This window comes from Equus asinus, chromosome 4, assembly GCF_041296235.1.
Source record: "Equus asinus isolate D_3611 breed Donkey chromosome 4, EquAss-T2T_v2, whole genome shotgun sequence".
Lineage (NCBI taxonomy): Eukaryota > Metazoa > Chordata > Mammalia > Perissodactyla > Equidae > Equus > Equus asinus.
Window position 1 is genome coordinate 40,160,636 of NC_091793.1, and position 26,953 is coordinate 40,187,588.

The window sequence follows — 26,953 nt, forward strand, 5'->3', positions numbered from 1 at the left end:
AAGTTGAAGAAGATTTTAATTCAAGATAAGAATGAAGAGCTTCTAGTAATTGTTTGTATTTATCGGCAACCAGTAGGCAATAAACATCTGAGTGTCTTCTAGGTGTAGATCCTGTGGTAGATATAGAGACACTGAAAGCATGGTTTCTTTCTTCAAGAAGCTTGTAATACATATAAGTTAACAGAATTTTTACACAAATAATATGCGTTAGCAGAGTGAGTAGTATGGTGAAGTAGTAGAAGGAAAACATAACTTAGAAATTAGAGGATAGTCTATTCTGATGAATGATTTTGGGCTGCAGGCTAAGAGTTTCCTCTTAGAAAGTTGTGTGAGGCCTAATGGGTTAGTTAATTAGTCACAACTTTGTTGAAATTGGTTAATTTTAATTAACTGATTGGAACAAAGAGAAAATATTTTTAAGATAGCTGATAACCTATTCTGAGCTATGTAGGGATCTTTCATCTTTGACCTGAAACAATAAATGAATGCCTGAGAGAGAATTTTGTGTTGTTTCTTTTTCTTTATGAACTGTAGTGTTCTTCCGTAAGGGTGGTGAAACTGCGAGAGCTCAAGAGCTGTTTCACGTGATCTTTTTTTAAAGACAAAAGGTCTTGAATAAATAAACACATTTAAATTAGATGCATTTATAAAACGTGTTATTGCGGAAGACTTACTAAAATAAGATTGTGCACATGAATAGTGAGATAGGAACTTGAACTTCTAGGTCATTTGTTTTTAGTTCAAATTATATTACATAATGCTCTTAGCTCCTGATTGTCCTCTGTCTCATAATGCTCAAAAGAGCTATGATTGTGTATTTACATATGAGTGCTGTTTAAAGCTCTCACTCAAAGGGTGGTTTTCCTGAAGGTGTATGCCATGTTTTACTGGGGTGCTCCATATTTATTGGCCGTGTGTTATTCTTGGGAAACAAAATGCTGTATTAGTTAAGAATGTGGCCTCTAGAGCTGGATTGACTGGGTTTGAATCTTGATTCTTCATCTTATCAATTGCGAGGTCTTGGATAATACATTTATCTTTTCCATAATGTCCTCATCTGTGAAGTGAGGAAAATAACTCGTCTTGTAGGGTTGCTGTGAGGAAGGGATAATTCCAAAAAAGCATGCAAATATTTAGGGAATGTTCAGATTGAGTCACTAAATAGCCCCTTTATGTTAATCACTTTTCAGAGACTCAATCCAGTAAAATCTTTAACTTGTTTTTTAAAATCTTTAACTATGTATATATATATAAGAAGCCTCCAAATTAAAACAAGTTGTGTTTGATAAATTTATTGGTTTGGAATTCTGCAGTAAATCTCTTAATTGATTAGGTTGCCAGGCTAACTTGAGAAAAGAATAATCATGATGTAGCAAAAACAATTAGAAGAGAAGCAATAAAATGGAAAGATACTGTCTTGAATATTGATAGTTGAATAGTATACAGTGGTAATACATCAGCTATCAATATAGCTATTTTTTGACTGGTTTGTTAAGATTGGGTAAGAGAATGGGAACTATTTTCCCTTAAGTAAATGAGAGAGAAGGAAAAGAAGATAGTTAAGGAGAATGTGGGCTTTTAATAGTGTAAAATAAGCTGTGAGTATAAAATAACGCTCAAAGAGGGGCATTCAGGTAGCAGCTTCCTATACTGGTAACTATTCCCAGTTACTACCCATAACAAGATGGGGATAGAGTGGAAGGAAAGAGTATAGGTTATTAATTTGTGAAAGATGCTTACGAATTGCGTTTTTGTATGAACAAGCACTCTGACATATACAACCTTTCTGTCAAAAAGCATTTCAAGATTTTGTAGTATACTCTCTGGTTGCCATTGTGAATAGCATTTTGAAGTTTTAAACATTTTAACTTTTATTTGAATTCTGGTTAAATAAGAGATGACAACGTAGAGGACAACACATTACACACAGTTTATGTGTACTTCTGATACCAGAATTCAAAGATGGAGATTTTCCTATGTTCTCCTTAGATGAGGGTGTTGGGTCTCATATCTTTCAAAGTACAGTCATGTGCTGCATAATGTTTTGGTCAACGATGGACTGTATATATGATGGTGGTCCCATACCATGTAGCCTAGGTGTGTAGTAGGCCATACAATCTACGTTTTTGTAAGTACACTCTATTATGTTCGCACAATGATGAAATCACCTAAGGTTGCATTTCTCAGAACGTATCCCCATCGTTAAGTGATGCATGGCTGTATTTAGATTTACTAATCATGAAAAAACCAAATTTTCTTGATATCAAAGAAATATTACAATGGTGCTCAAATTTCCGTGGCGTTAGTTTTTAGTTATTTCTATTTGTAGATTGTTGTGACAATCAAATAAAATTTTGTTGTTTTTATATATTCTTGATTAAAATGAGTTCACAATTCTTTTATTAGGAAGTGGCTGTTTTTGTCTTTGATAAAAAGCTTATTGACAAATATCAAAAATTTGAAAAGGATCAAATCATCGATTCTCTGAAACGAGGAGTCCAACAGTTAACTCGACTGAGACACCCTCGACTTCTTACCGTCCAGCATCCTTTAGAAGAATCCAGGTAAATTTCTATAAAAGCTTAGATAAGAGAATTCCTGAACAAATAATTAAAAATAACTTCATATTTGAAATCTCTCTCTAAAGTCTACTGGCAGTGAAAAATTCTTATAAACTGAGTATTGAGTTCTTACGGATTAGTTATTTCCCTAAGATTTATTTGCATGTTCTATGTATATGTCTCTTTTTGAAATATCAATGAAAGTTTTTTTCATATTTGCCATGTATCTCTCCTTGTTCTATGCTCAGCATTACCATAGTCAAAATGCAATATGCAAGAGAGGTATAGAATACAGTCTCTGCCTGAAAGTAGCTGTCCTTGTTAATTTGCTAGAATTTTTGTACCCTGTTCATTGATTCAGTGTTTGGGACCTATTTTTATGTGTTCCAGGTACTGTTCTAGACATTTAACGTTCTACTATGCCTAGTATGTCACTCTATAGCCCTCAGTCACTCTACCATCTATTTTTCTCAAAGATGAACTTGGGAACTTTGCTAAGAATGACAAAAAAATGAAATTTGTATTGTGTAATCTTAACTGGATCCTCAAGCTTGTGGTACTTTTCCTTTTCCTTTAGATACCCTAACTATATAAGTCTTCCACATTACTCATAACCCCTAATTTATTCCTTTCTTCCTTCCTACTTAGCTGACTGTAGTCTCCTCTTTTAATTCAGAAGATCTTAAGTAAATGGTTTGCCACTTGTATTCTGTGGACCCTAGGATTTTAAGGATAGGGGAGGAACAGACAGCCAGGACAGTTTTGCTTTTATCTATTTTATATATTGAATTTCTGCGTAATTCTTACTTTGGAATCTTTAATAACTCACCATCATTTACCTCCTTTCCCGAAGGCATAAGATCCTTTCTTTCAACCTAAAAGAATAAACCTAATATTTACCATGTGAAAAACTGTACTAAATGCTTTGCATTTGTTTACTCATTTAATTTTTGCAGTTGTATTGAAGAACTGAGGATCAGAGATTTTACTTAAGTCACATAGTTATAGCACCATGATTCCTGAACCCATGTTTTATTTTTCGTCACTGTACCATGCTGTGCCTACCCAGAAATATGCTCATATGCCTATTATGATAATAATATTTTTATTACCCTTCTTTTCATGAATAAACCCAGAAGAAGATTATAGTTGTTCTCTCTTATGTAACACTTGCTATTCTGAACCCTCTATCCCAAAGTGGACTAAGTTTTGTTTGCTGCATTTGTCCTGTGCTTTCCTGACTCCGTATTTGTTTGTGCTATTTCCTCTAGAGTGTTTCATATCAGTGTCTATAGTGTTATCTGTCAGAATCCTACCCATCTTTGTTATTTTGACTTGTATCAATATGTGTTATATTTCATTATTACATTTTAAGTCTCTTGAGGGGAGAAGGACCAATGTTTTATATTTTTCTCTGTCCCTGCAGCTTCTTTTATGTGATTTAACTATTACAGAACTAGGGATTTATTGGCAATCATGAAGACAGACAGTTCAAAGATTACTTTAAGGCCTCTTGATTGTTAGGTTGTAAAAATTGCAGTAGCATTGATAGAAATAGGAACATTTTAGGGAAGGAAAAAACTTCCAGTTTTTAATGAATTAATAATGTGGAGATGACACTGGAATTATCCAAAAGAAATGTGCTATCAAAAAGTAAACGAGATGAAAGCCCAGAGTTGGTGATGTATGTGAGAGTGAGTAATATAGAGGCAGTAATTAAAACGATGAAAAAAATGACTTTTTCAAGAGCATGAGTAAAAAGAGCAGAGTACTGAGGACAGAACTTGAAATGTAGAGGGGAAAGAAGAGCCAAGGAAAGAAACTGGTGAGGGGTCATTGTCATTTGTCAGGAGAAAAATTGGCAGTATGTCATGGCAGCCAAAAGAGGGAAGAAAGAACGCACTAACACTGGGGATCACTGAATAAAAAGAGAATAAGGACTGGAAAGAACCCATTACATTAGGTTGTTAGTGATAGTCCGTAATTTCAGTAGGATGGCCGTTCGGACACTAGAAAAGACATACGAAGAAACCCAGCGGAGAAGATACCATTATGTGAGTAAAGTCCTAATAGGAGCTCAAAGGAAATTTTAGAAGCATAGTTGAATCACTAGTATGCTAAGGTGAAGTTTAGGAAAATGAGGTCATTCATATTAGATGAACTTTTTTTTTTCTTAAGTAAAAAGTGGGTAATAAGTGAGTAGTGGGTAAGGGGGCAGTGGAATGAGGAGTTAAATAAGAGGGCTATGAAGGAATGTTCTTGAATGTTGAAAAATAAAAGAGCAAGGTTAAAGTACACTATGTGACTTTATGCTGTGAGTTTATAAAGATTTGGGTTTCCTGTTTTTTCCTTCAGCTTATGACATAAGCAGGAAAGTAAAAGAAACGTGATGGTTACCACGGGTTATTAAGGGTTTGCTCAGTAAAGAATAGTTAGGGTAATAGTTTATTGTTGAGATAGTTGAGGGAAAGAAAGGAATCAATTGTAGTCAGGACCGAATACTTCCAATTTATTGAGTAAACTTACTGGGAGTCTCTATTGGTGGAGACAGTGAAAGGGTAGGAGATAAATGGCTAGTAAGTACATGTGGTTGGGGGAGGTTGGCTATATCCTTGAGAGAGGATATAGCCCTTCTGGTATGTAACTGTAATGATGATGGAAATGAATATTCATGAAATATAATAAGGCCTTCAAGCTTGAGGAATAATCATATGGATGTTGTTATGACTAACGATGATTTTGGAGTCAGGACAGAGAGGGGAAAGAATGCATTGCTAAAATAAATGAGTCCTGGTAATCATAGGAAACTGTAGAAAAGACATAGAGTATTTGAGCAGTTTTCCTTCAGTAGAGTTCTTCAAACAAAAGCCTAGTGTCCACTGTATTAATGAGCTTAGTGTGGGAGTAAAGAACCAGATAGCATCCTTGATGGTGACTGAGCAAGCAGGACAGTGTGACTCTCTCCCTCAATGTAAGCAGCTCTGTCTTTCTCTCTCATACATATTGAGCTTCTGCGTATGCTTTCATTTGAAAAATGCATGTGAAGTGAAAGAAAACTTGCTCAGGTATTGTGGACAGATGAAACAGCAAAGGGCATAATATTCAGGTGAAGAGGCTTGGTATAGCTGTTTGCTACACTTACCTTGTCGTTCTTCATTGCCAGAGCCTAAGCCCAAGGCATAAAATGTTAGGATTTGAGTCTCAAATGCATGGTAATTATAATAGCAAAAGTAAGCATTTATTGTTTACACGCTAGTCACTGTACTTTACATGTCTTATCTCATTTGATCTTCAGTTACCCTTCAGGGTAGTCTCTTATCACTGTTGTACAAATGGGCAAAGTGAGATTCAACCATGGTATCCAGAGTCACCAAGTCGAGGAATAGGAATGCTGGGACTTGGAGTTGGGTATTTGTCTGTCTTCAAGGCCTGAGTTTTTGATCATTACTCTCTAAGGCTTATTGAATGTTAATATATAATATTTTCTGAATTTCTAAATATGCTTAAACATCAAAGAGCAATAATTTAAAAAATTTAAAAATTATGACACCTTTCAAAATGATGATAAAATAGATAAAAGCAAAACTGCTCTGATTGAAGTAGTGATGAGAGACGTGGAGCTATGCCCTGTCTCTCTGACTCCTCTTGCTCCAGAGGTGTCTGTAGGAAATGTGTGGGTTTGTTTGAGGATATTTTGAAAATTATATCCTTAGAAATAAGGATATTATCATAGGTGTAATGTATCAATATTTTATATTCGTGTTCCATATAAAATATCAGTCATTTCAAAAGCACAGTTGAAATAATGTTTTATTTTCTGACTTTTTAAGTTTTAAAAAATGTATCACAACTGTTAGGACACTTAGTTTAAAAGACTGAGTGATTTATCTAGTATAATTCATATACAAAGCTTCCCGACTTTGCTCTCTTGGGATAAGCATGTTATGTTAATACTGAAAATAAATCTAAAATAGTCTACCTTTTTGTTGGTAGTTTAATAGGACCACTAATCTTTTATGTGTATTTGATTTTGAGAATGTGGAAAAAATGGTAAATAGCTCTCTTTCTTTTTTAAAACAGGGATTGCTTGGCATTTTGTACGGAACCAGTTTTTGCCAGTTTAGCCAATGTTTTAGGTAACTGGGAAAATCTGCCTTCCCCTGTATCTCCAGACATTAAGGATTATAAACTTTATGATGTAGAAACTAAATATGGTTTGCTTCAGGTATGTATTTTTATTCATCATGTGAAGAGTTTTTTCCTTCAAAATTGTTTTTTGAGTATTTTAAACTTAGTAGCCATGTAAACTACTTTATGTAAATCTTTGTATCTTTTGAGTAATTTAAAAATTATCACTATGTTCTAGAATTTTTCTACAGTTAATTGTTAGTCTTAAATTATATTTTAATTGTATGAAACAACACTGGTAATGTGGTGGATTGGTGGATGAGGTGGTTTACTTTTGTTTTTTTTCAGTTTTGAGCCTTGTGAGTGCATTTCATAAGCGAAATATTAAATTGAAGTAATAATGTACTTAATAAAAAATTACATCTTTAAGGAAATTATTTAATAGATGTCAAGAGATATTGTTAGCCTTTTCATATATGTCCACTTTTTCTGATTTTCCTTTCTCTGCTTATCAAAATATATTCAGTTCTATAGGATAAATTTATGCAGTAGCTTCTTATTTCCTTGGGGACAGAGATCATTTTATTTATTATTTTTTAACAGCTTTATTAAGGTATAATTAATTGACATACAATAAATTTCACATATTCAAAATATACAGTTTTATAAGTTTGACATATATATATACCTGTAAAACCATCACCACAATCAAAATAATGCACATATCCATGACCCCTCGAAGTTTCCTCATACTCATTGTAATCCCTCCCTCCTGCTCCTTGCTGTCTTTCCATCTCTTGTCCCAGGAAACCACTGCCTTGCTTTTTGTCAGTATGAATGGGTCACTGAAATTTTATAAATGGGATAATACAGTATGTACTTTTTTTGGGGCCTGGCTTCTTTCAATTACCCTAATTGTTTTGAGATTCATTCATATTATTCTGCATATCAGTACTTTTTTTTTTTTTTTTTTACTGCTGAGTAGTGGTCTGTTGTACAGGTATACTGTAGTTTGTTTATCCATTCACCTGTTTATGGTCATTTGGGTTGTAAAGTTTTTGGCTATTGCAAATAAAACTGCTATAAACATTCATGTACAAGTTTTTTATGGACATATGCTTACATTTCTCTTGGTTAAGTATGTAGGAGTAGAATGGCTGGATCAAATGGTATGTATATATTTCGTTTGTTAAGAAATTGACAAACTGTTTTCCAATGTGGTAGTGCCATTTTGTATTCCTGCTGCATCTTTGCCAAAACTTGGTATGCTTGGTTCTTTTAATTTTAGCCATTCTAATAGGTGTGTGATGGGATTTTAATTTGGAGTTTTAATTTGCATTTCCCTTATGAATAATGATGTTGAACACCTTTTCACATGCTACTTTGCTATCTGAATATCTCTTTTGGTGAACTGTCTGTTCAGATCTTTTGCCCATTCTTTGAGTGGGTTGGTTGTTTTCCATTACTGAATTTCGAGATTTCTTTCTATATTGTGGACACAAGTCCTTATCAGATATATGATTTTACAAATATTTTCTCCCAGTCTGTGGCTTATCTTATTCTCATAACAGTATATATATATATATATTTTAAATTTTATTTTATCAGATTTTATTTATTTATTTTTTGTGGAAGATTAGCCATGAGCTAACATCTGCTGCCAATCCTCCTCTTTTTGCTGAGGAAGACTGGCCCTGAGCTAACATCCATGCCCATCTTCTTCTACTTTATACGTGGGATGTCTACCACAACGTGGCTTGCCAAGCGATGCCATGTCTGCACCCGGGATCCAAACTGGTGAACGCCGGGCTGCCAAAGCAGAACATGCATACTTAACCGCTGCATTACCGGGCCAGCCCCTGTAACAGTATATATATTTTTTAATTGTGGTAAAATACACGTACCATAAAATTTATCATCTTAACCATTTTTAGATATGCTGCAGTTCAGTGACATTAAGTAGATTCACATTGTTGTGCAACCATCACCACCATCCATCTCCAGAATTCTTTTCACCTTGCAAAACTGAAGCTGTACTCGTTAAACAATAACTCCCCATGCCCCCCAACTCCTTCTTCTTAGCCACTGGCAACCAGCATTCTACTTACTGTCTCAGTGAATTTGACTACTTTAGGTACCTCATATATGTGGAATCATACAGTATTTTTCCTTTTGTGACTGGTTTATTTCACTTCACATAATGTCCTCAAGGTTCATCCATGTTGTAGTATGTGTCAAAATTTCCTTCTTTTTTAAGGCTGAATAGTATTCCATTGTATGTATTTAGCACATAATTTTTATTCACTCATTTGTCAGTGGACACTTGTGTTGCTATCACTTCTTGGCTATTGTGAGTAATACTGCTATGAACATGAGTATACAAATAAATCTCTTTGAGACCCTGCTTTCACTTCTTTTGGGGATATACCCAGAAGTGGAATTGCCAGCTCATATGGTAATTCAATTTTTAATTTTTTGAAGAACTAAGCATACTGTTTTCCATAGTGGCTGCACCATTTTACATTTCCACCAATAGTGCAAAAATGGTTCTAATCTCTCCACATACTCACCAACACTTGTTATTTTCTGGTTTTTGATAGTAGCCATCCTAATGGGAGTGAGGTGGTATCTTATTGTCGTTTTTATTTGCATTTCCATAATAGTTAGTGAATTTGAGTATCTTTTCATGTGCTTATTGGCATTTCTGTATCTCCTTTGGAGAAATGTATATTCAACCCCTTTGCCCATTTTTGAACCAGGTTGTTTTTGTTTTTTAAGATTTTTTAAGGGTTTTAAGATTTTATTTTTCCTTTTTCTCCCCAAAGCCCCCCAGTACATAGTTGTGTATTTTCAGTTGTGGGTCCTTCTTGTTGTGGTACATGGGATACCGCCTCAGCATGGCTTGATGAGTGGTGCCACGTCCGTGCCCAGGATCCGAACTGGCGAAACCCTGGACCACCGAACCAGAGTGTGAGAACTTAACCACTCGACCATGGGGCTGGCCCCCGGGGTTGTTTGTTTTTGTTGTTGTTGAGTTGTAGGAGTTCTTTATATATTCTAGATATTAACCTCTTATCAGATATGTGATTTGAAAATATTTTCTCCCATTCTATGAGTTACCTATTCACTTTATTGATTTTGTCCTTTGAAGCACAGAAGTTTTTTATTTTGCTTTTCTTCTTTTGTTGCCTGTGCATTTTGTGTTATATCCAAGAAGTCATTGCCAAATCCAATGTCATAAAGCTTTTCTCTTATGTTTTCTTCCAAGGGTTTTATAGATTTAGGTCTTACATTTAAGTCTTGATCCATTTTGAGTTAATTTTTATATATGGTTTAAGGTAAGGGTCCAACTTTATTCTTTTGCATGTGAATATCCAGTTTTCTTAGCACTCTTTGTTGAAACTTCTGTCCTTTCCCCATTCAATGGACTTAGTACCTTTGTTGAAAATCATTTGACCATATATGCTGGAGTTTATTTCTGGACTCCCTGTTCTATTCCATTGGTTTATATATCTGTCTTTATATCAATACCACAATATTTTGATTACCATAGCTTTGTAGTAAGCATCTGAACTTTTTTCCCCTAACCATAAAATGGTTCCAAAGATTAACTGAGAAAATTATGTAAATGCAACTACCAAATGAGTGCCTGAAATATACAACAAGCATGCAATAGGTTTTATTTTTATTATAAAGTTAGAAAAACTTTTCTAGACTTGAAAAACTTTGCGTGTTTTATAAATTATATTTGAGGAATAAGCATTTTAAAAATGTAAATCTTACATGAATTTCATGGGTTCAAATGTGTTAGAACTGGAAAGCATTCATTTGAAAAATATTATTAAGCCCCTAATTACTTCTTTGTACTAGTCACTCAGGACAAATATTCAGGCAATTAGAAGTAGCAGGTAGCATCTCAGCGAGTGGTGAAAAGTCACGCTGAAAAGATAGTGAAAGGCCTTGTTGGTGATGGAGAACCCTGAAGGATTTTAAGCAGGGAAAATGACCTGGTCTGCTGTGCATTTTAGAGCTATTATTCTAGAAAAGTGGAATTTTAGGGTAGGGAAAACATATGGGAAATAATCCTACTATATAGGGTTATTTTCTGAATCAAATGTGTAAATTTATAAGTGCTTAGCATAGTGCTTACATGTACAAAATAGTTAATGATAGTTAAAAGAAAAGTCTTGGTCAAAAATCATAGGAAGGACTAGAGATACAGAGTGAAGTTATAGAAAGGTAGACTAGGCCCTGATGGCTATGGGGATGGGAGCTGGGAGTAGTGTGGAGTCTAATATGATTTCCCATGTTTATTAAGAAGTTAATATACCATCATTTGAAGTAATTCACCACCTGGGACCTACATAGGTTCAGTGACTTGCTCAAAGTTGCAAGGCTAGTAAGTGATGAAGTGGGGATAGGAATCTAGATATCTTCTAAAATAGTACTCTTTATGCTCTTTACCCTTTGAACTGCCTTCATGTTGAAAACTGTAAGGGATTTTTTAGAGAATTCATTCTCATATTTCTTCATTCAGCAAATGTTTATTGGACAGCTGTATGTCTGGCATAGTTCTGGGTGCTAAAGGTCTGGCAGTGAACAAAACAGACACAAATTCCTGCCTTTTAGAACTTGCATTCTAATGGAGGAAGAAAGACAATAAAATAAGTAAATATATAATACATTAGATTATAATTGCTTGTTGAGAGGAAAAAGGAAGAGGGGATAGTTTCGATGGGGAGGAGTGGGGACTTGCATTTTTGAATAGGGTAGTCAGGAAATCTATCACTGAAAGGGGGATGTTTCAGTAAAGACCTGAAAAAAAGCAAAGAAGCAAGCAATATAGATACCTGGGGAAAGAATGATCTAGGCAGGGAGAACAGCAAGTGCAAAGTCCCTGAGATGGAATCATGCATGAAATGTTCAAAGAATAGTAAAATACCTGGAGTGATGGAGAGGAGTAAACGAGAAGATGAGTAGTAGGAGGTAGGGTGAAAGAGTTAAGGGAGTGCTTGGGTCCTATTAGGTCTGAAAGCCAGAGAAATACTTTGGATTTTACTTTGAGAGAAAGGAAAAGCCTTTGGGAGATTTTGAGCAGCAAAGTGACATGATCTGGGTTAGGTTTTAAAAGAATTCCTCTAGCTGCTGTATTGAGGATTAAACTGTGTAGACAGGTAACTGCAGAAGTAAAGAGATGAGGTAGGTGGCTGTTACAGTAGGACAGGCCAGAAGTGATGGTCCAGGGTCGGGAAGGTGATAAGATAGGATCAAATTCTAAGTGTATGTGTATGTGTGTGTGTGTGTGTACATATATATTTATTGAGTTCATAATAGTTTACATCGATGTGAGATTTCAGTTGTACATTATTTCTTGTCTGTCACCACATAAGTGCTCTCCTTCACCTGGTTCCCCCCCCCCCCTTCCCCTGGTAACCACTGAACTGTTTTCTTTGTCCATGTGTATGTTTGTATTCCATATATGCGTGAAATCATCTGGTGTTTATCTTTCTCAGTCTGGCTTATTTCGCTTAGCTTAATTCCCTCCAGGTCCGTCCATGTTATTGCAAATGGGATGAATTTGTCTTTTTTTCTCACTGAGTAGTATTCCATTTTATATTTATATCCCACATCTTCTTTATCCAGTCATCTGTCAATGGGCACTTGGATTGTTTCCATATCTTGGCTGTTGTGAATAGTGCTGCTATGAACATAGGGGTACATATGTTACTTTGGATTGTTGATTTCAGATTGTTTGGGTAGATACCCAGTAGTGGGATAGCTGGGTCTTACGGTAGTTCTATTTTCACTTTTTTGAGGAATCTCCATACTGTTTTCCATAGTGGCCGCACCAGTTTGCATTCCTACCAGCAGTGTATGAGGGTTCCCTTTTCTCCAGACCCTCTCCAACATTTGTTATTTTTACTCTTGGTGATTATGGCCATTTTAACAGGCATAAGGTGGTATCTTAGTGTAGTTTTGATTTGCATTTCCCTGATGATTAGTAATGTTGAACATCTTTTCATGTGTTTATTGACCATCTGTATATCTTCTTTGGAAAGATGTCTGTTCATATCCTGTGCCCATTTTTTGATCGGGTTGTTTGTTTTTTTATTGTTCAGCTGTGTGAGTTCCTTATATATTATGGAGATTAACCCCTTGTCAGATATATGATTTGCAAATATTTTCTCCCAGTTGTTGGGTTGTCTCTTTGTTTTGATTCTAGTTTCTTTTGCCTTGCAGAGGCTCTTTAGTCTGATGAACTCCCAGTTGTTTATTTTTTCTTTTGTTTCTCTTGCCTGAGAGGACATGGTATTCGAAAAGATCCTTTTTAGTGCAACGTGAAAGAGTGTACTGCCTCTATAATCTTCCAGGAGTTTTATAGTTTCAGGGCTTATCTTCAAGTCTTTGATCCATTTTGAGTTTATTTTTGTATATGGTGTGAGATAATGGTGTACCTTAATTCTTTTGCACGTGGCTGTCCCGTTTTCCCAACACCATTTATTGAAGAGACTTATCTTTTGTCCATTGTATGTTCTTGGCACCTTTGTTGAAAGTTATCTGTCCGTAGATGTGCGGTTTTATTTCTGGGCTTTCAGTTCTGTTCCCTTGATCTGTGTGTCTGTTTTTGGACCAGTACCATGCCGTTTTGATCACTATGGCTTTATAGTCCATTTTGAAGTCAGGGATTGTGATACCTCCAGCGTGGTTCTTTTTTCTCAGGATTGCCTTAGCATTTTGGGGTCTTTGGTTGCCCCATATAGATTTTAGGATTCTTTGCTGTATTTCTGTGAAGAATGTCATTGGGATTCTGATTGGGATTGCATTGAATTTATAGATTGTTTTGGGTAGTATGGACATTTTAACTATGTTTATTCTTCCAGTCCATGTGCATGGAATCTCTTTCCATCTCTTTATGTTGTTATCAATTTCTTTCAGTAATGTCTTACAGTTTTCATTGTGTAAGTCCTTCACATTCTTGGTGAATTCCAAGTATTCCTAGATACTTTATTCTTTTAGTTGCGATTGCAAATGGAATTATATTCTTGGGTTCTCTTTCTGCAAGTTCGTTATTGGAGTATAGAAAAGCAACTAAGTTTTGTAAGTTGACTCTGTACCCTGAACTTTACTGTAGTTGTTAATAATTTCTATTAGTTTTCTGATGGATTCTTTGGGCTTTTCTATATATAAGATCATGTCATCTGCAGACGGTGAGAGTTTCACTTCTTCACTCCCTATTTGGATTCCTTTTATTCCTTTCTCTTGCCTAATTACTCTGGCCAAAACCTCCAGTACTATGTTGAATAAGGGTGATAGTGGGCATCCATGTCTTGTTTGTGTTCTCAGGGGGATGGCGTTCAGTTTTTGCCCATTGAGTATGATGTTAGCTGTGTGTTTGTCATATATGGCCTTTATTATGTTGAGGTAGTTTCCTTCTATCCCCATTTTGTTAAGAATTTTTACCATAAATGGCTGTTGGATCTTGTCAAATGCTTTCTCTGCATCTATTGAGATGATCATGTGGTTTTTATTCCTTAGTTTGTTGATGTGGTGTATCACATTGATTGATTTGTGGATGTTGAACCATCCCTGTCTTCCTGGTATGAATCCTACTTAATTGTGATGTATATTCTTTTGATGTGTTGCTGAATTTGGGTTGCCAAGATTTTGTTGAGGACTTTTGCATCTATGTTCATCAACGGTGTTGGCCTGTAGTTTTCCTTTTTTGTGCTGTTCTTGTCAGGCTTTGGTTTCAGAGTGATGTTGGTCTCGTAGAATGTGTTTGGAAGTGTTCCATCTTCTCCAATTTTTTGGAATAGCTTGAGAAGGATAGGTGTTAAATCCTCTCTGAAAGTTTGGTAGATTCCCCAGAGAAGCCGTCTGGTCCTGGGGTTTTATTCTTTGGGATGCTTTTGATTACTGTTTCAGTCTCTTTCCTTGTGATTGGTCTATTCAGATTATCTGTTTCTTCTTGATTCAGCTTTGGGAGGTTGTAAGAGGCTAAGAATTTATCCATTTCCTCTAGATTGTCCCATTTTGTTGGCATATAGTTTTTTGTAGTATTCTCTTATAATCTGTTGTATTTCTGTGGCATCTGTTGTTATTTCTCCTCTTTTATTTCTGATTTTGTTTATCTGAGCTTTCTGTCTTTTTTTCTTTGTAAGTCTGGCTAGGGGTTTCTCAATTTTATTTATCTTCTCAAAGAACCAGCTCTTTGTTTCATTGATCCTTTCTACTGCCTTTTTTGTTTCAATAGCATTTATTTCTGCTCTGATTTTTATTATTTCTCTCTTTCTGCTGACTTTGGACTTTATTTGCTCTTCTTTCTCTGATTCAGTTAGGTGTAATTTGAGATTGCTTATTTGGGATTTTTCTTGTTTGTTAAGGTGTGCCTGTATTGTGATGAATTTCCTTCTTAATATGGCTTTTGCTGCATCCAATATGAGTTGGTATGTAGGTTATCATTTTCATTTGTCTCCAGATATTTTTTGATTTCTCCTTTAATTTCTTCAGTGATCCATTGCTTGTTCAGTAGCGTGTTGTTTAGTCTCCAGATCTTTGTCCCTTTCTCAGCTTTTTTCTTGTAATTAATTTCCAGCTTTATAGCATTACGATCAGAAAAGATGCTTGTTATTATTTCAATTTTATTAAATTTATTGAGGCGTGCCTTGTTTCCCAATATTTGGTCTGTCCTTGAGAATGTTCCATGTGCACTTGAGAAGAATGTGTATTCTGCTGTTTTTGGATGGAGTGTTCTATATATGTCTATTAAATCCAACTGGTTTAGCTTTTCATTTAATTCCACTGTTTCCCTGTTGATTTCCTGCCTGCATGATCTATCCATTGATGTGAGTGGACTGTTGAGGTACCCTACTATTACTGTGTTAATATTAATATCTTCTTTTAGGTTTGTTAATAGTTGCTTTATGAACTTTGGTGTTCCTGTGTTGGGTGCATAGATATTTATAAGCATTATTTCTTCTTGATGTAGTGTCCCTTGATGTACTGCCCCTCTTTGTCTCTCTTTACTTGTCTCATCTTGAAGTCTATTTTGTCTGATATGAGTATTGCGACACCTGCTTTCTTTTGTTTGCCATTACCTTGGAGTACCGTTTCCACCCCTTCACTCTGAGCCGTGTTTGTCATTGGAACTGAGATGTGTTTCCTGGAGGCAGCATATTGTTGGATCTTGTTCTTTAATCCATCTCACTAGTCTGTATCTTTTTATTGGAGAATTCAATCCATTTACGTTTACGGTGATTATTGATGTTTGAGAGCTTAATGCTGTCATTCTATCACTTGTTTTCTGGTTTTCCTGCATTTCCTTTGTTTCTCGTCCTGTGTGTTTTGGTCTGCCTGTTGAATTGTGTAGTTTTTTATATGTTTCTTTATTTTCTCCATATTTATTCTTTGTGTCTCTGTTCTGCTTTCTTTTTTTAAGATTTTATTTTTCCTTTTTCTCCCCAAAGCCTGCAGTACATAGTTCTATATTTTTAGTTGTGGGTCCTTCTGGTTGTGGCGTGTGGGATGCCACCTCAGCATGGCTTGACACACAGTGCCATGTCTGCGCCAGGATCTGAACCAGTGAAACCCTGGGCCGCCGAAGCAGAGCGCACAAACTTAACCACTCAGCCACAGGGCTGACCCCCTCTGTTCTGCTTTTTTGTTTAGTGGTTACCTTGAGCTTTGTATTCAGAATCTCCTGTATAAGATAGTCCATTTTCTGATGGCTTCTTATTTCCTTAGTCTATACCGATTTAGTCCCTTTCCTCCTCCCCTCCTAAGGTGTTTTTTTCACATCTTATTCCATCTTGTGTTGTGAGTTTGTGGTTTAAATGACAAGATTATCTTTGTTTTTGGTGTTTTCCTTCCCTCTAGCTTAATGCTAGAGTTGAATGATTGCTATCTTATTCTGGTTCTGTCTACCTATTTATCTCCTTACTCTGTGTTTTTTGTCTCCTTTCTCTCCCCCCCCCCTTTTTTTTCCCAGGTATAAGGGCCTTCTTGAGGATTTCTTGTAGTGGGGGGTCTCGTGGCTACAAAGTCCCTTAGCTTTTGTTTGTTTGGGAAAGGTTTAATTTCTCCCTCATATCTGAAGGATATTTTTGCTGGATAGAGTATTCTTGGCTGAAGATTTTTGTCTTTTAAAGATTTGACTGTGTCGTTCCATTCTCCCTTAGCTTGTAAGGTTTCTGGAGAGAAATCTACTGAAAGCCTGATAAGGATCCCTTTGTAGGTTATTTCCTTCTGCCTTGCTGCCCTGAGTATTCTTTCTCTATCATTCATTTTTGCCAGTTTTACTACTATATGCCTTGTAGTAGGCCTTTTTACATTGACAAATCTAGGAGATCTGGAAGACTTCCACAAATTTCCCTCTTTCCCTAGGTTTGGGAAGTTCTCTGCTGTTATTTCTTTGAGCACACTTTCTGCTCCATTCTCCTTCTCTTCTCCTTCTTGAACACTTATAATTCTTATGTTGCATTTCCTCATTGAGTTGGATATTTCTTGAATATTTCTTCATTTCTTTTTAGTCTTAGTTCTCTCTCCTCCTCTGTCTGGAGCATTTCAACATGTCTTTCCTCAATTATGCTGATACGTTCCTCTATGATGTCCGTTTGAGCATTTAGGGAATCTGTATTTTGTTTTCTCTTTTCCATTGTGTCTTTCATCTCTAATATTTCTGATTTATTCTTTATTGTTTCAATCTCTATTCTGAAGTAGCTCCTGAACTCATTGAATTGTTTCTCTACATTCTCTTTTACCTCATTGAGTTTTTTGCTGATAGCTATTTTGGATTCATTGTCGTTTAGATTACATATTTCTGTGTCCGCATGACTGAGTTCTGAGTGCTTGTCGTTTTCTCTCTGGTCTGGAGATTTGATTTAGTGTCTGATGTTGAAAGGTCGGGTCTTACACGTTCTGATATTATTCGGTTGCAGTCATTGCCTGTTGCCACTGGGTGGGGATTGAGAGCTGCGTATTCTGAGGCTTCCGCCTTCAGCCGATGTCCCAGGAAGTGAAACGGCACGGGGCGGGTTGGGGAAGAGGCACTTTCTTCAGCGTGCACTCTGGTCTATCTTGATCAGCTTTTGCTATCTGGTCTCCTGGGGTGTTGGCTTGATGAGGTCACCCCCCTCCAAAAGCTTTTGCTCTGTTAGAGTGCTTCCCTCTAGGCTGCAAGGGCCCTGGGGACTCCTTGGTGATGCTGCGAATGAGCGACCCCTCACCTGTTCCTTCCCTCATGGATTCTCTTGCAGGCACGATTGCAGTCTTTAGGGGAGGGAGCAAAGTTCTCTCTTACCCTGTTCCTGCTCCACTGAGGAGGGCCCCAGCCTCTCTGCCCTCTGTCATGTGGCTGCGTGTCTCTCTGAAGTTTTTTGTGTTGTTAGGATGACCTCTGTTGAAGTATGGTTGCCCCTTTTTATTGTATGTTGGGGGGAGAGAGTCCTGGGCAAGTTCATTCTGCCATAATGCTGACATCACCCACAAATTCTAAGTATATTTTGATGGTGAAGGTATTGGAATTTGCAGATAGATTTGCTATATAAGAAAAACCAGAGTAGTGCAAGAAAACACAAAGGCTTTTGTCCTAAGCAGCTGGAAGAATGCAGTGGCCATTAGCTGATATGGGAAAGACTGCAGGAGGAGAAAATTGAATTGTAAGGGCAGCTCAGTTTTGGAATCTTATAAAATTGAGATACTTATAAAACATTTGGGGGAGAGAAGTCAAAAAGGCAGTCAGATAATCAAGTCTGGAGTTTAGAATAGAGGCCCAGGCTGGAGATATTTGGGAATAATCAACATATAGATGGTATTTAAAGCTGTGAGAACACTGAGAAAGAGTAGATGGAAAATTCACAGGTCTAAACATTGAATTCAGGAGGTTTGGGTGATGAGGAGGAACCAGCAAATTAGACTGAAAATCAGAGACCACTGGGGTTGGAGGAAAACCTGGGAGAATGGTGTCCTGTAAGTTAGAGAGCATTAGTTTGCCAAAGTCTGGTCCTGGAAACAGATCTAGTCTGTATTTTTAGTTAACAAATTCCGTGGTAAACTCAGCCACAAATATAATAATTCCCAAATACTAATCCAGTGTGAGAATGAGTGAACATCAGTTACTACTTGAAAACTGAGCACAGCACTATTCAAAAGAACTGAATTTCAATATGAAGTGTAAGTATACAAAAATATTAAGAATTACAATCAAATTGACAAAGGTATCTCTTGAAATTTACTATCTGCAACACAGGAACCAAAGATTCCCTCACTTTTCAAGCTCAGCAACTGAAGAAATTTGGATAGCAAAGTGCTTTTGTATCATCTGTTCTTTTGCTTACGTGCACTGCATATAGAAAGGAACTTGATAAATAGTTGTACTCTGGTTTTATAACTGAATTTTTCCCTGCTAATGCTTAGATTGTCCTGGCAACTGAGAATATCTACACTTTTGCATTTATGATGAAATTTAATTGTGACCTGACATGTAAAAAATCTTTTGGAGAAGCAGCAATTGTGATTTTTATGAGACATTTTATGACTGTAATTGAAGGGAGTTTTATTTAATGTAAAAATATCTGGGTTTTTTTTTTCCATTTACAGGTTTCTGAAGGATTGTCATTTTTGCATAGCAGTGTGAAAATGGTTCATGGAAATATTACACCTGAAAATATAATTTTGAATAAAAGTGGAGCCTGGAAAATAATGGGCTTTGATTTTTGTGTCTCATCGACCAATCCTTCTGAACAAGAGGTAATGAAGATTTTAATGTTCTAATTTTTTAAGGCTATGGAAATTTGTGATTGCATCTGGAATGGACTAGAGAATTTTTAAGCCTGATAAATGTGTAGAAATAGTCTATGTGGTACAATGGTATGTTTAAATGTATAGCTTCATAGAAAGTTTCTAGTGTTCATTGTACCGAACAGTATTCTTCAGCTCATTAATTCCATAGTTGTAAATGTTATGTGAGAAAGGATTCTAGAGTTAAGCAAATTTGAAAACTATTGAGTGAAGCAGGTTTTTTCCTCAGAATGTCAAATACACTAACAAACATAGTGAATCTCTATCAGTGTTTCCCCAACTTAGTAGACCACAGAATCTTGTTTAAGGAGCATGATAACAACAATAGCAATGATAATAGCTAACATTTATTGAAGCATTTTTGTAAACACTTTTTATGTATTTACTTATTTTAGTCTCACAACAACTCAGTGAGGTATAGGAATAATACAGTTGAGTAAGTTAGGCTCATAGAATAAAATAATCTGCCTAAATTTAGACAGGTAGTAGAGCTAGGATTTGAACGCACTCTTTCTGCTTCCAAAGCACATGGTACTTAGTGATTTTGATACATACTTATTTATACTTAGAAAACACTGCAATGTGTCAAGTCAACTATACGGAGTTGTTAAAGGGACCATGATTTGACCTAAGATAGATTTGTAATTTAAGTAAAGATTTTTAAGGGAAGCAGGAAGAATTAGTATTGGTTGAGTATACAATGGGAATGGGTCAGGGACTGTGCTAGGTTTGTTTTTGCATACATTTGTTTAATCTTACAATAACCTTTTGAAGCTGTTGACTAAATCACATACTAGTTAGTGAAGGAACAAGGTTTCAAATAATATTTGAGGCCATAAAACTTGACGCCTGTGTATCATAAAACATAGGCCAGACCTTTCCACAGTCGTACTGCATGTTAAAGTGATAATTTGTGTTCTGGAAGAGAGCTCCAAAAATCTCAAAGTTAAGAGTTCTTATTATCTCACAATTTGTTGCGTGAACTTTCTAGACTTGGGAATTCAGGAATGAAGGTGGTGGTAACATTTTTACTTGCATGACTGAATATGAATTTGAAACTGGATTGCTACTGCTTGATAGTAGTTTGCTTTAGTTTGAAATATTTAATCTATGTAATCCCTTTTCTGTCTTATTACAGCCTAAGTTTCCTTGTAAAGAATGGGATCCAAATTTACCATCATTGTGTCTTCCAAATCCTGAATATTTGGCTCCTGAATACATACTTTCTGTGAGCTGTGAAACAGCCAGTGATATGTACTCTCTAGGAACAGTCATGTATGCTGTATTTAATAAAGGGAAACCTATATTTGAAGTTAACAAGCAAGATATTTACAAGAGTTTCAGTAGGCAGTTGGATCAGGTATTTGTTTATAAATAGTTGCTTGCATTTAAAATCTATTAAATATTTCTTTGATTTGTTTTCCAAAATGTATTCAGAAAATTCTCTAAAATGAGGTGAATGTCTCATATTTTAAGTTTGCATAAAATCAACTTAACAAAAGTAATTCTATGAATAATGAGGATTAAAGTTTGTTCCTGCAACTTTATTCATGGCATTTATTTACTGGAGTAAATATTGAAATATGGTTTAAAATACTGGGCATTTTGTTTTAGGAATAGAAACTATTTCAGGTATTAAAGAAAAGTGTTTTACTTATCTTGCAACAGTAGAATTAGATTTGTTTAATCTAAAAATGTATTTTTGAGTAAATTTCAGAAAGTTTTCTTAAATGGACTACTGAAAATGTAAATGCATATCTTTTTGAATATTTTATATTAATATTTACTATTATCACTGTTTTGAATAGCTGAGTCGTTTAGGATCTAGTTCACTTACAAATATACCTGAGGAAGTCCGTGAACATGTAAAACTACTGTTAAATGTAACTCCCACTGTAAGACCAGATGCGGATCAAATGACAAAGGTGAGTACAAATGAATTCCTGCCTTAGGTGGAGGGACGAAAAATGAGGTAAAGTAGATTAAATGCTTCTAAAGCAAGATTTAGTCAGATATAGTCCCCAGATAACATCCGTATTCTTAAATGTGTTAAATATTCAACTTGTTTTAATCTTAAACAGTTAAATAATTTATGTATGTAATTATTCTGATATAAAATTAAAATTTCAAATAGATAGAGTTCCAACAGTTACAATTCAATATGCAGAAATTCTGGACACCCCAAGAAATTGTAGCCCTCTGATTCACTCTTTTAAGCATGAATTTTAGTAGATAAATGGTAATCCTTAGGCCTTCAAGATATTTACTTAATCTTTCAATATTTTATTAGTTACATAAAGAAAATGTTACTGCCCAGCCGACTCACAACTCCTGATTCTGAAAATTTGAATATGGAAAAAGGATTTATGTATTACTTCCTTATTCTGATTTTTATTAAGTGGTCTTTAGCATTTTGTAAAATGTTCCTGAATATTTTTTCACCATACTATGGTAGTTTCAGATATGAGAAGTACTTTAATATTTATCAAAATAATGTTATTTCCTTGTTTTAGATTCCTTTCTTTGATGATGTTGGTGCAGTAACACTGCAGTATTTTGATACCTTATTCCAAAGAGATAATCTTCAGAAATCACAGTTTTTCAAAGGATTGCCAAAGGTCCTACCAAAACTACCTAAGGTTTGTTGTTGATCAGTTTCTTATTATAGTCAGGATTTTAGAATTAAAGTTTACTTTGACTTAGTATAATAACTCTCCCAAAAAAAGAAATGTAATTTTGCTTTAGGTGCATAAATGACTATAAAATGCTGCAGACTGAAGTCAAAAGTTTAGTGGACCTTTTTTGCATAGTTCAAAAATAATAAAAAAGGGTAAAAAAATTGAGGATACTACCTATGCAACCTGTGCACTTGAACACTAAAGGTCTGAAGAGAAGCCCATAAGCTGCCATTGTGGAGATCACTGCCTCGCTAGCAATTAAGGGGATACTTCTGTACTGTTACTAGCCTCTCCAGTTCCTTTAACTCTCCCTCTCTGGCTTATTAAATCATGAGTGTAATTAGTCTAAAAAATGTTGGGGAATGCTAAAGAAGCCACTGGTTGGAAAACTAGCAATTCCTGGTTGCAAAAAAATCTCCAGTGTTTATTAATCTGTCAGATATTCATTATGTACTGTTTGTCTAGCCTTTTACTTAGATGCTATGGAGATTAAAGAGGAAGCAAAATACTATCCTTGCTCTCAAGGCACTTACAGTAAGGGTTGTTGCATGGAACAATTAACAATACAGGACAGTGTTTAAGTTGTGTGGTATGAATCGTAAGTAATGAAGGAATTAAGAGGAGAAAGATATTAGTGAAGACTAATTAGGGAAGTTTCCTAAAGGAAGGGTAACCATATCTTCCCTTTTATCTGTGACATTCCCAAGTTATGCCTTTTGTCCTGGTATAATTAGCAATTGCACCCCATTTTACTCTCAACCATAAATTATATGGTCACCTTACCCCAAGAGATTGGAGATTTTAGACTGTAACTTCAATGTTAATACTGAAGACCTGAAATAAAATTTAGTTTTATGAAAACATTTTTGTCTTTCAGCGTGTCATTGTGCAGAGAATTTTGCCTTGTCTGACTTCAGAGTTTGTAAACCCTGACATGGTACCTTTTGTTTTGCCCAATGTTCTACTGATTGCTGAAGAATGCACCAAAGAAGAATATGTCAAATTAATTCTACCTGAACTTGGCCCTGTCTTTAAACAGCAGGAGCCAATCCAGGTATGTATGTAGATTTTTTTCCTATTTATCTGCTGTTGTTCAGTGATGTTAGTCAGTGATGACTATCATTAAAAACAAAAGGAATAGATATATGACTTTTTAAAAATTGAGGTAAGAGACTTTCCATTAGTCAGAAACTATTTTGCATATGTTTAAAGTGAACCATTCCTAAAATTATGATTGAACTTTGCAAGTAAATGTCTACAGCTTTCCATAAGTTACCATCTCAGAAAATAAATTGTAACGAGATTTTGCATGTGTTTTACTGTTCTCATTGGCCTTATTGAAAGTTACAGGTTTGGGAAAAGAAGTATTTCTTTTTCTCCTGCAGTTTTAAGTATTTCTGTTTCTTTGTTTTTTGTTTGGTTTGTTATTCAGTTCTTTAATTTGTAGATGGTTTATGCCACTTGGTTCTCTTTATTTTATTGCTAATACATAGTTTCACCAGAAGAGGGAAAATGCTTATAGCACCATGGAAGTAATATGTGTGTGTATTATAAGTGAAAAATGTAATTAGTCTCTGATGTAGACTCTTACGATGTTAATTTGCCAGATTCAAAATAGCCTTAGACTTAAGAGCAGTAGGGTCACACACCTGGGTTTGAATCTGGCCTTCTTTATCTCCTTACCGGAAGTATGACTTGGATAAGTCATTACTCTCTTAAAGCTTTCATTTTGCTTATTTCTAAAATGAAAGGGGTTGTTGAGATTAAATAAAATTTTCCTGGCACATAGTAAATATTATTGCGTGTTTCTGCCACTGCATGGTAAAACAAATTATTAGTAAACTATCAATTACTTGATTTAATGGTTTTATGACAAGTTATTTGTGGTCCTTCCCTCAGAAGGAGGGAAGAGAAAGAAGTCTGGTGATAAGACAAGAGTTCCTATGGCTAAGGAAAGGGCAGGTGAAGGACGGTAGGCTGTGAAGCAGAGTTCTCCCCAAATGGTCAAGGTGTCAGGAGGGGAGGTAGTGGAGCCACATGTTCACTAAGCTGTGCATCAGTCAAGATAGTATCCTAAGGAACTCATCGTCTGAATTCTTAGTTGCATCCATTCTTTGGTATTATTTTTTTCTCTTAGTAGTCAGCTAAAAATTCCTTCTGAAACTTTTTAACTGAGCCTTGACAAAACTGTGCATTCTCCATGAATAGAAGGGGCAGTTGGTTCCTTGTAATTTAGGTATGTAGTAGCAGCCAGGTAAAAAACGAATGATCAGGGACAATTGAAAATGTTTCATTTTACAATTTTTCCTGATAGTCCTTTTCATTTCTGTACCTTTTCTTCTTCTCTTGAACTTCGTAGAAGCTGAGTGATGGAATTTACTTCCTTGGGACATCTGACTTTGCTGTCCTCAGGCTTTTATTTTTTTACCCAGTAGCTTTCCAGATAGTTGGTACTTTTGGGTGAGCAATGTATTACTGAAGATATGTGAGAGTTAGGAAATTAGTTTTTATTTAAATGTTTAAACTGAGAGCAGATGTTAAATATTGTCCTTCCAGAAATGTAAGAGACTTGATTTGTATGTTTTTGTTTTCCATGCCTTCAGGCTAGCAACATGGTAAGTGTTTTAATATATAACTTACTCTTTTGAAGATATGTTAAATTTTGGCATATATAAAATCTTGCAAAGATTCTAGACTTTGATACATTGTTCCCTTTTTCTACACAGATTTTGTTAATTTTCCTACAAAAAATGGATTTGCTACTAACCAAAACTCCTCCTGATGACATAAAGAACAGTGTCCTACCAATGGTCTACAGAGCACTAGAGGCTCCTTCCATTCAGATTCAGGTATAATATTTGATCTTTTTTCTTTGATGATAATTTTGATTCTTAAAGCAAAAGAAAGAAGTACATTTTGGGTTTAAGTCATAAAGTCTCCTATATAAAACTCAATAGTATATATTAATCCATATTGAATTGCATTATACACTGTTACTAAAATGTATCCACTCCTAACTAATTTAAAGAATCAGTTGACACATACCTGTATTAATGAAGTAAAATGATTAATTGCTTTTATTTATCAGAAAGGCACTATTGTAGAAGGTTTGATTTATTGTAGTTTGGATTATTTTATACCTTCTTCCTAAGTGGGTCACATATGAAATAAAATGTCAGAGATATATGTGCCTTTTTCTTATGAAAATGTTAAGTAGGTACTTCCCATACTCATAATTTTCTTTCATGCATAGTAAGTCAGTCTTCTATTTAGAAATGTTATGCCTTCTGCATTGAAGTTAATCTGTATAGCAGGTAGATAGACAAGCAGACAGTAATTTAGTGTGACCATTCCTATTGCATTTATAGTCATGCTTTTGTGTCACAAAGGTGATGTTAAAGCGTCTTGCACTTTGCCAAACTTTTGGTTCTGTAGCTTTGCTTCTGTGGGCTATGTGTCTAGAAAAAAAAAATTTTTGGATCACTATTAAAAGTGTAATTTAGTTTCTTGGGCTTTCTTTTTTTTTACTTCAGAAAATAAATACTTATGTTAAGAACATCTCACTGGATAAATGGTTTCCTATGTAAAAGTTTATAGTGTCTTTGCCAGTATAGAAATTCTGGTAAAGAAGAATGAAATTTTAATTTTTAGAGTTATTACCAAAGTTTTTTTTTTAATGTGAACCTAATACCATATGTATAAGGTCACTTTTATGGTCATTTGAGACTTTGCCTGCTAAGTTCTTTTGTTTATTCAAAGTTGTGAAGTTGATATTAAAATTTTTTCCTTCTAAGGTGATAGCGTCTCAAAAGTGAGGATATGCTGCGTTTGTCCAAATGACATGGCATAATTGGGGAAGGTGTACTTCTATTTTTTAGCCCTTTCCAAAGGAGTTGTGAATTATAGCTTCTTGAAGCATTCCCACAGGCCCTATGTGGCCAACCTGGTTTTATATTCAGTGAGATTAGGAAGGAGAGAGACTGTTGAGTGACCTGGGCCATTTTTCTTCCTCGGGGGATTAGTTTGGCTAATAAGTATCAGCCACTGTTTTATTGAAATAGTTAATATATAATTCAGATCAACCTGTGCAACTTTGCTGAGTTTTAGAAACCAGCATTTCTGTTATCATTCAGTGTAAGTCTTTAGTCACCAGTCCAAATGACTAGTATCAACACTGCTTGGTAAGAGTCTGATAAAGTTAAAGCCTGTCTAAGTTTTGGGAGAGTCCTAGAGCAAGAGCAAGAAATAAAAGCCTTTATTTACCTCAAGCTTCATGCAAGTAGAAGGCTACAAAGTAACTCCTGAAATTCATTTTTGGAGTGATATTTTTAAAGTGAAGTTTGATTAGAATATTTAAGAGGCTAGAGAGTTTAGAAAAACATTTGGAAAAGTAGAAGGTGGTTTGCAAGAGTTAGGGTCTTTAGAGGCATTAATAGAAACGTATGTGTGAACCAGCTTTTTAACTTATTTACCTTTAAAATTAAACATGTAAACAATGACAAACAAACACATAGCAACAGAGATTGGATTGGTGGTTACCATAGGGGAAAGGAAGAGAGGGGAGGGCAAAAGGGGTGATTAGGTGTGTGGTGATGGACTGTAATTAGTTTTTGGGTGGTGAACATGATGTAATCTACTCAGAATTCGAAATATATTATGATGTACTTCTGAAAGCTATAATGTTATAATCCAACGTTACTGCAATAAAAAAATTAACATGTAAAACATGTAAACATTTTACATGTAAACATGTAAAACATGTAAAAGATATGTTCATTCTTCCCTCCT

At 35.3% G+C, this 26,953-nt stretch overlaps 1 protein-coding gene across 2 annotated transcripts in view; it reads left to right on the top strand.

Annotated features, from left to right (window-relative positions):
- Window positions 1-26,953, top strand: part of SCYL2 (SCY1 like pseudokinase 2) — a 66,992-nt gene that overhangs the window by 19,687 nt on the left and 20,352 nt on the right. For both annotated transcript variants that reach the window (XM_014835016.3, XM_014835017.3), the window contains exons 3-10: window positions 2,407-2,564; window positions 6,642-6,786; window positions 19,287-19,436; window positions 20,626-20,847; window positions 21,296-21,412; window positions 22,001-22,126; window positions 23,043-23,219; window positions 24,892-25,014. In XM_014835016.3, the coding sequence (XP_014690502.1) occupies window positions 2,407-2,564; window positions 6,642-6,786; window positions 19,287-19,436; window positions 20,626-20,847; window positions 21,296-21,412; window positions 22,001-22,126; window positions 23,043-23,219; window positions 24,892-25,014 (1,218 nt within the window). The remainder of the gene's footprint in view (window positions 1-2,406; window positions 2,565-6,641; window positions 6,787-19,286; window positions 19,437-20,625; window positions 20,848-21,295; window positions 21,413-22,000; window positions 22,127-23,042; window positions 23,220-24,891; window positions 25,015-26,953) is intronic.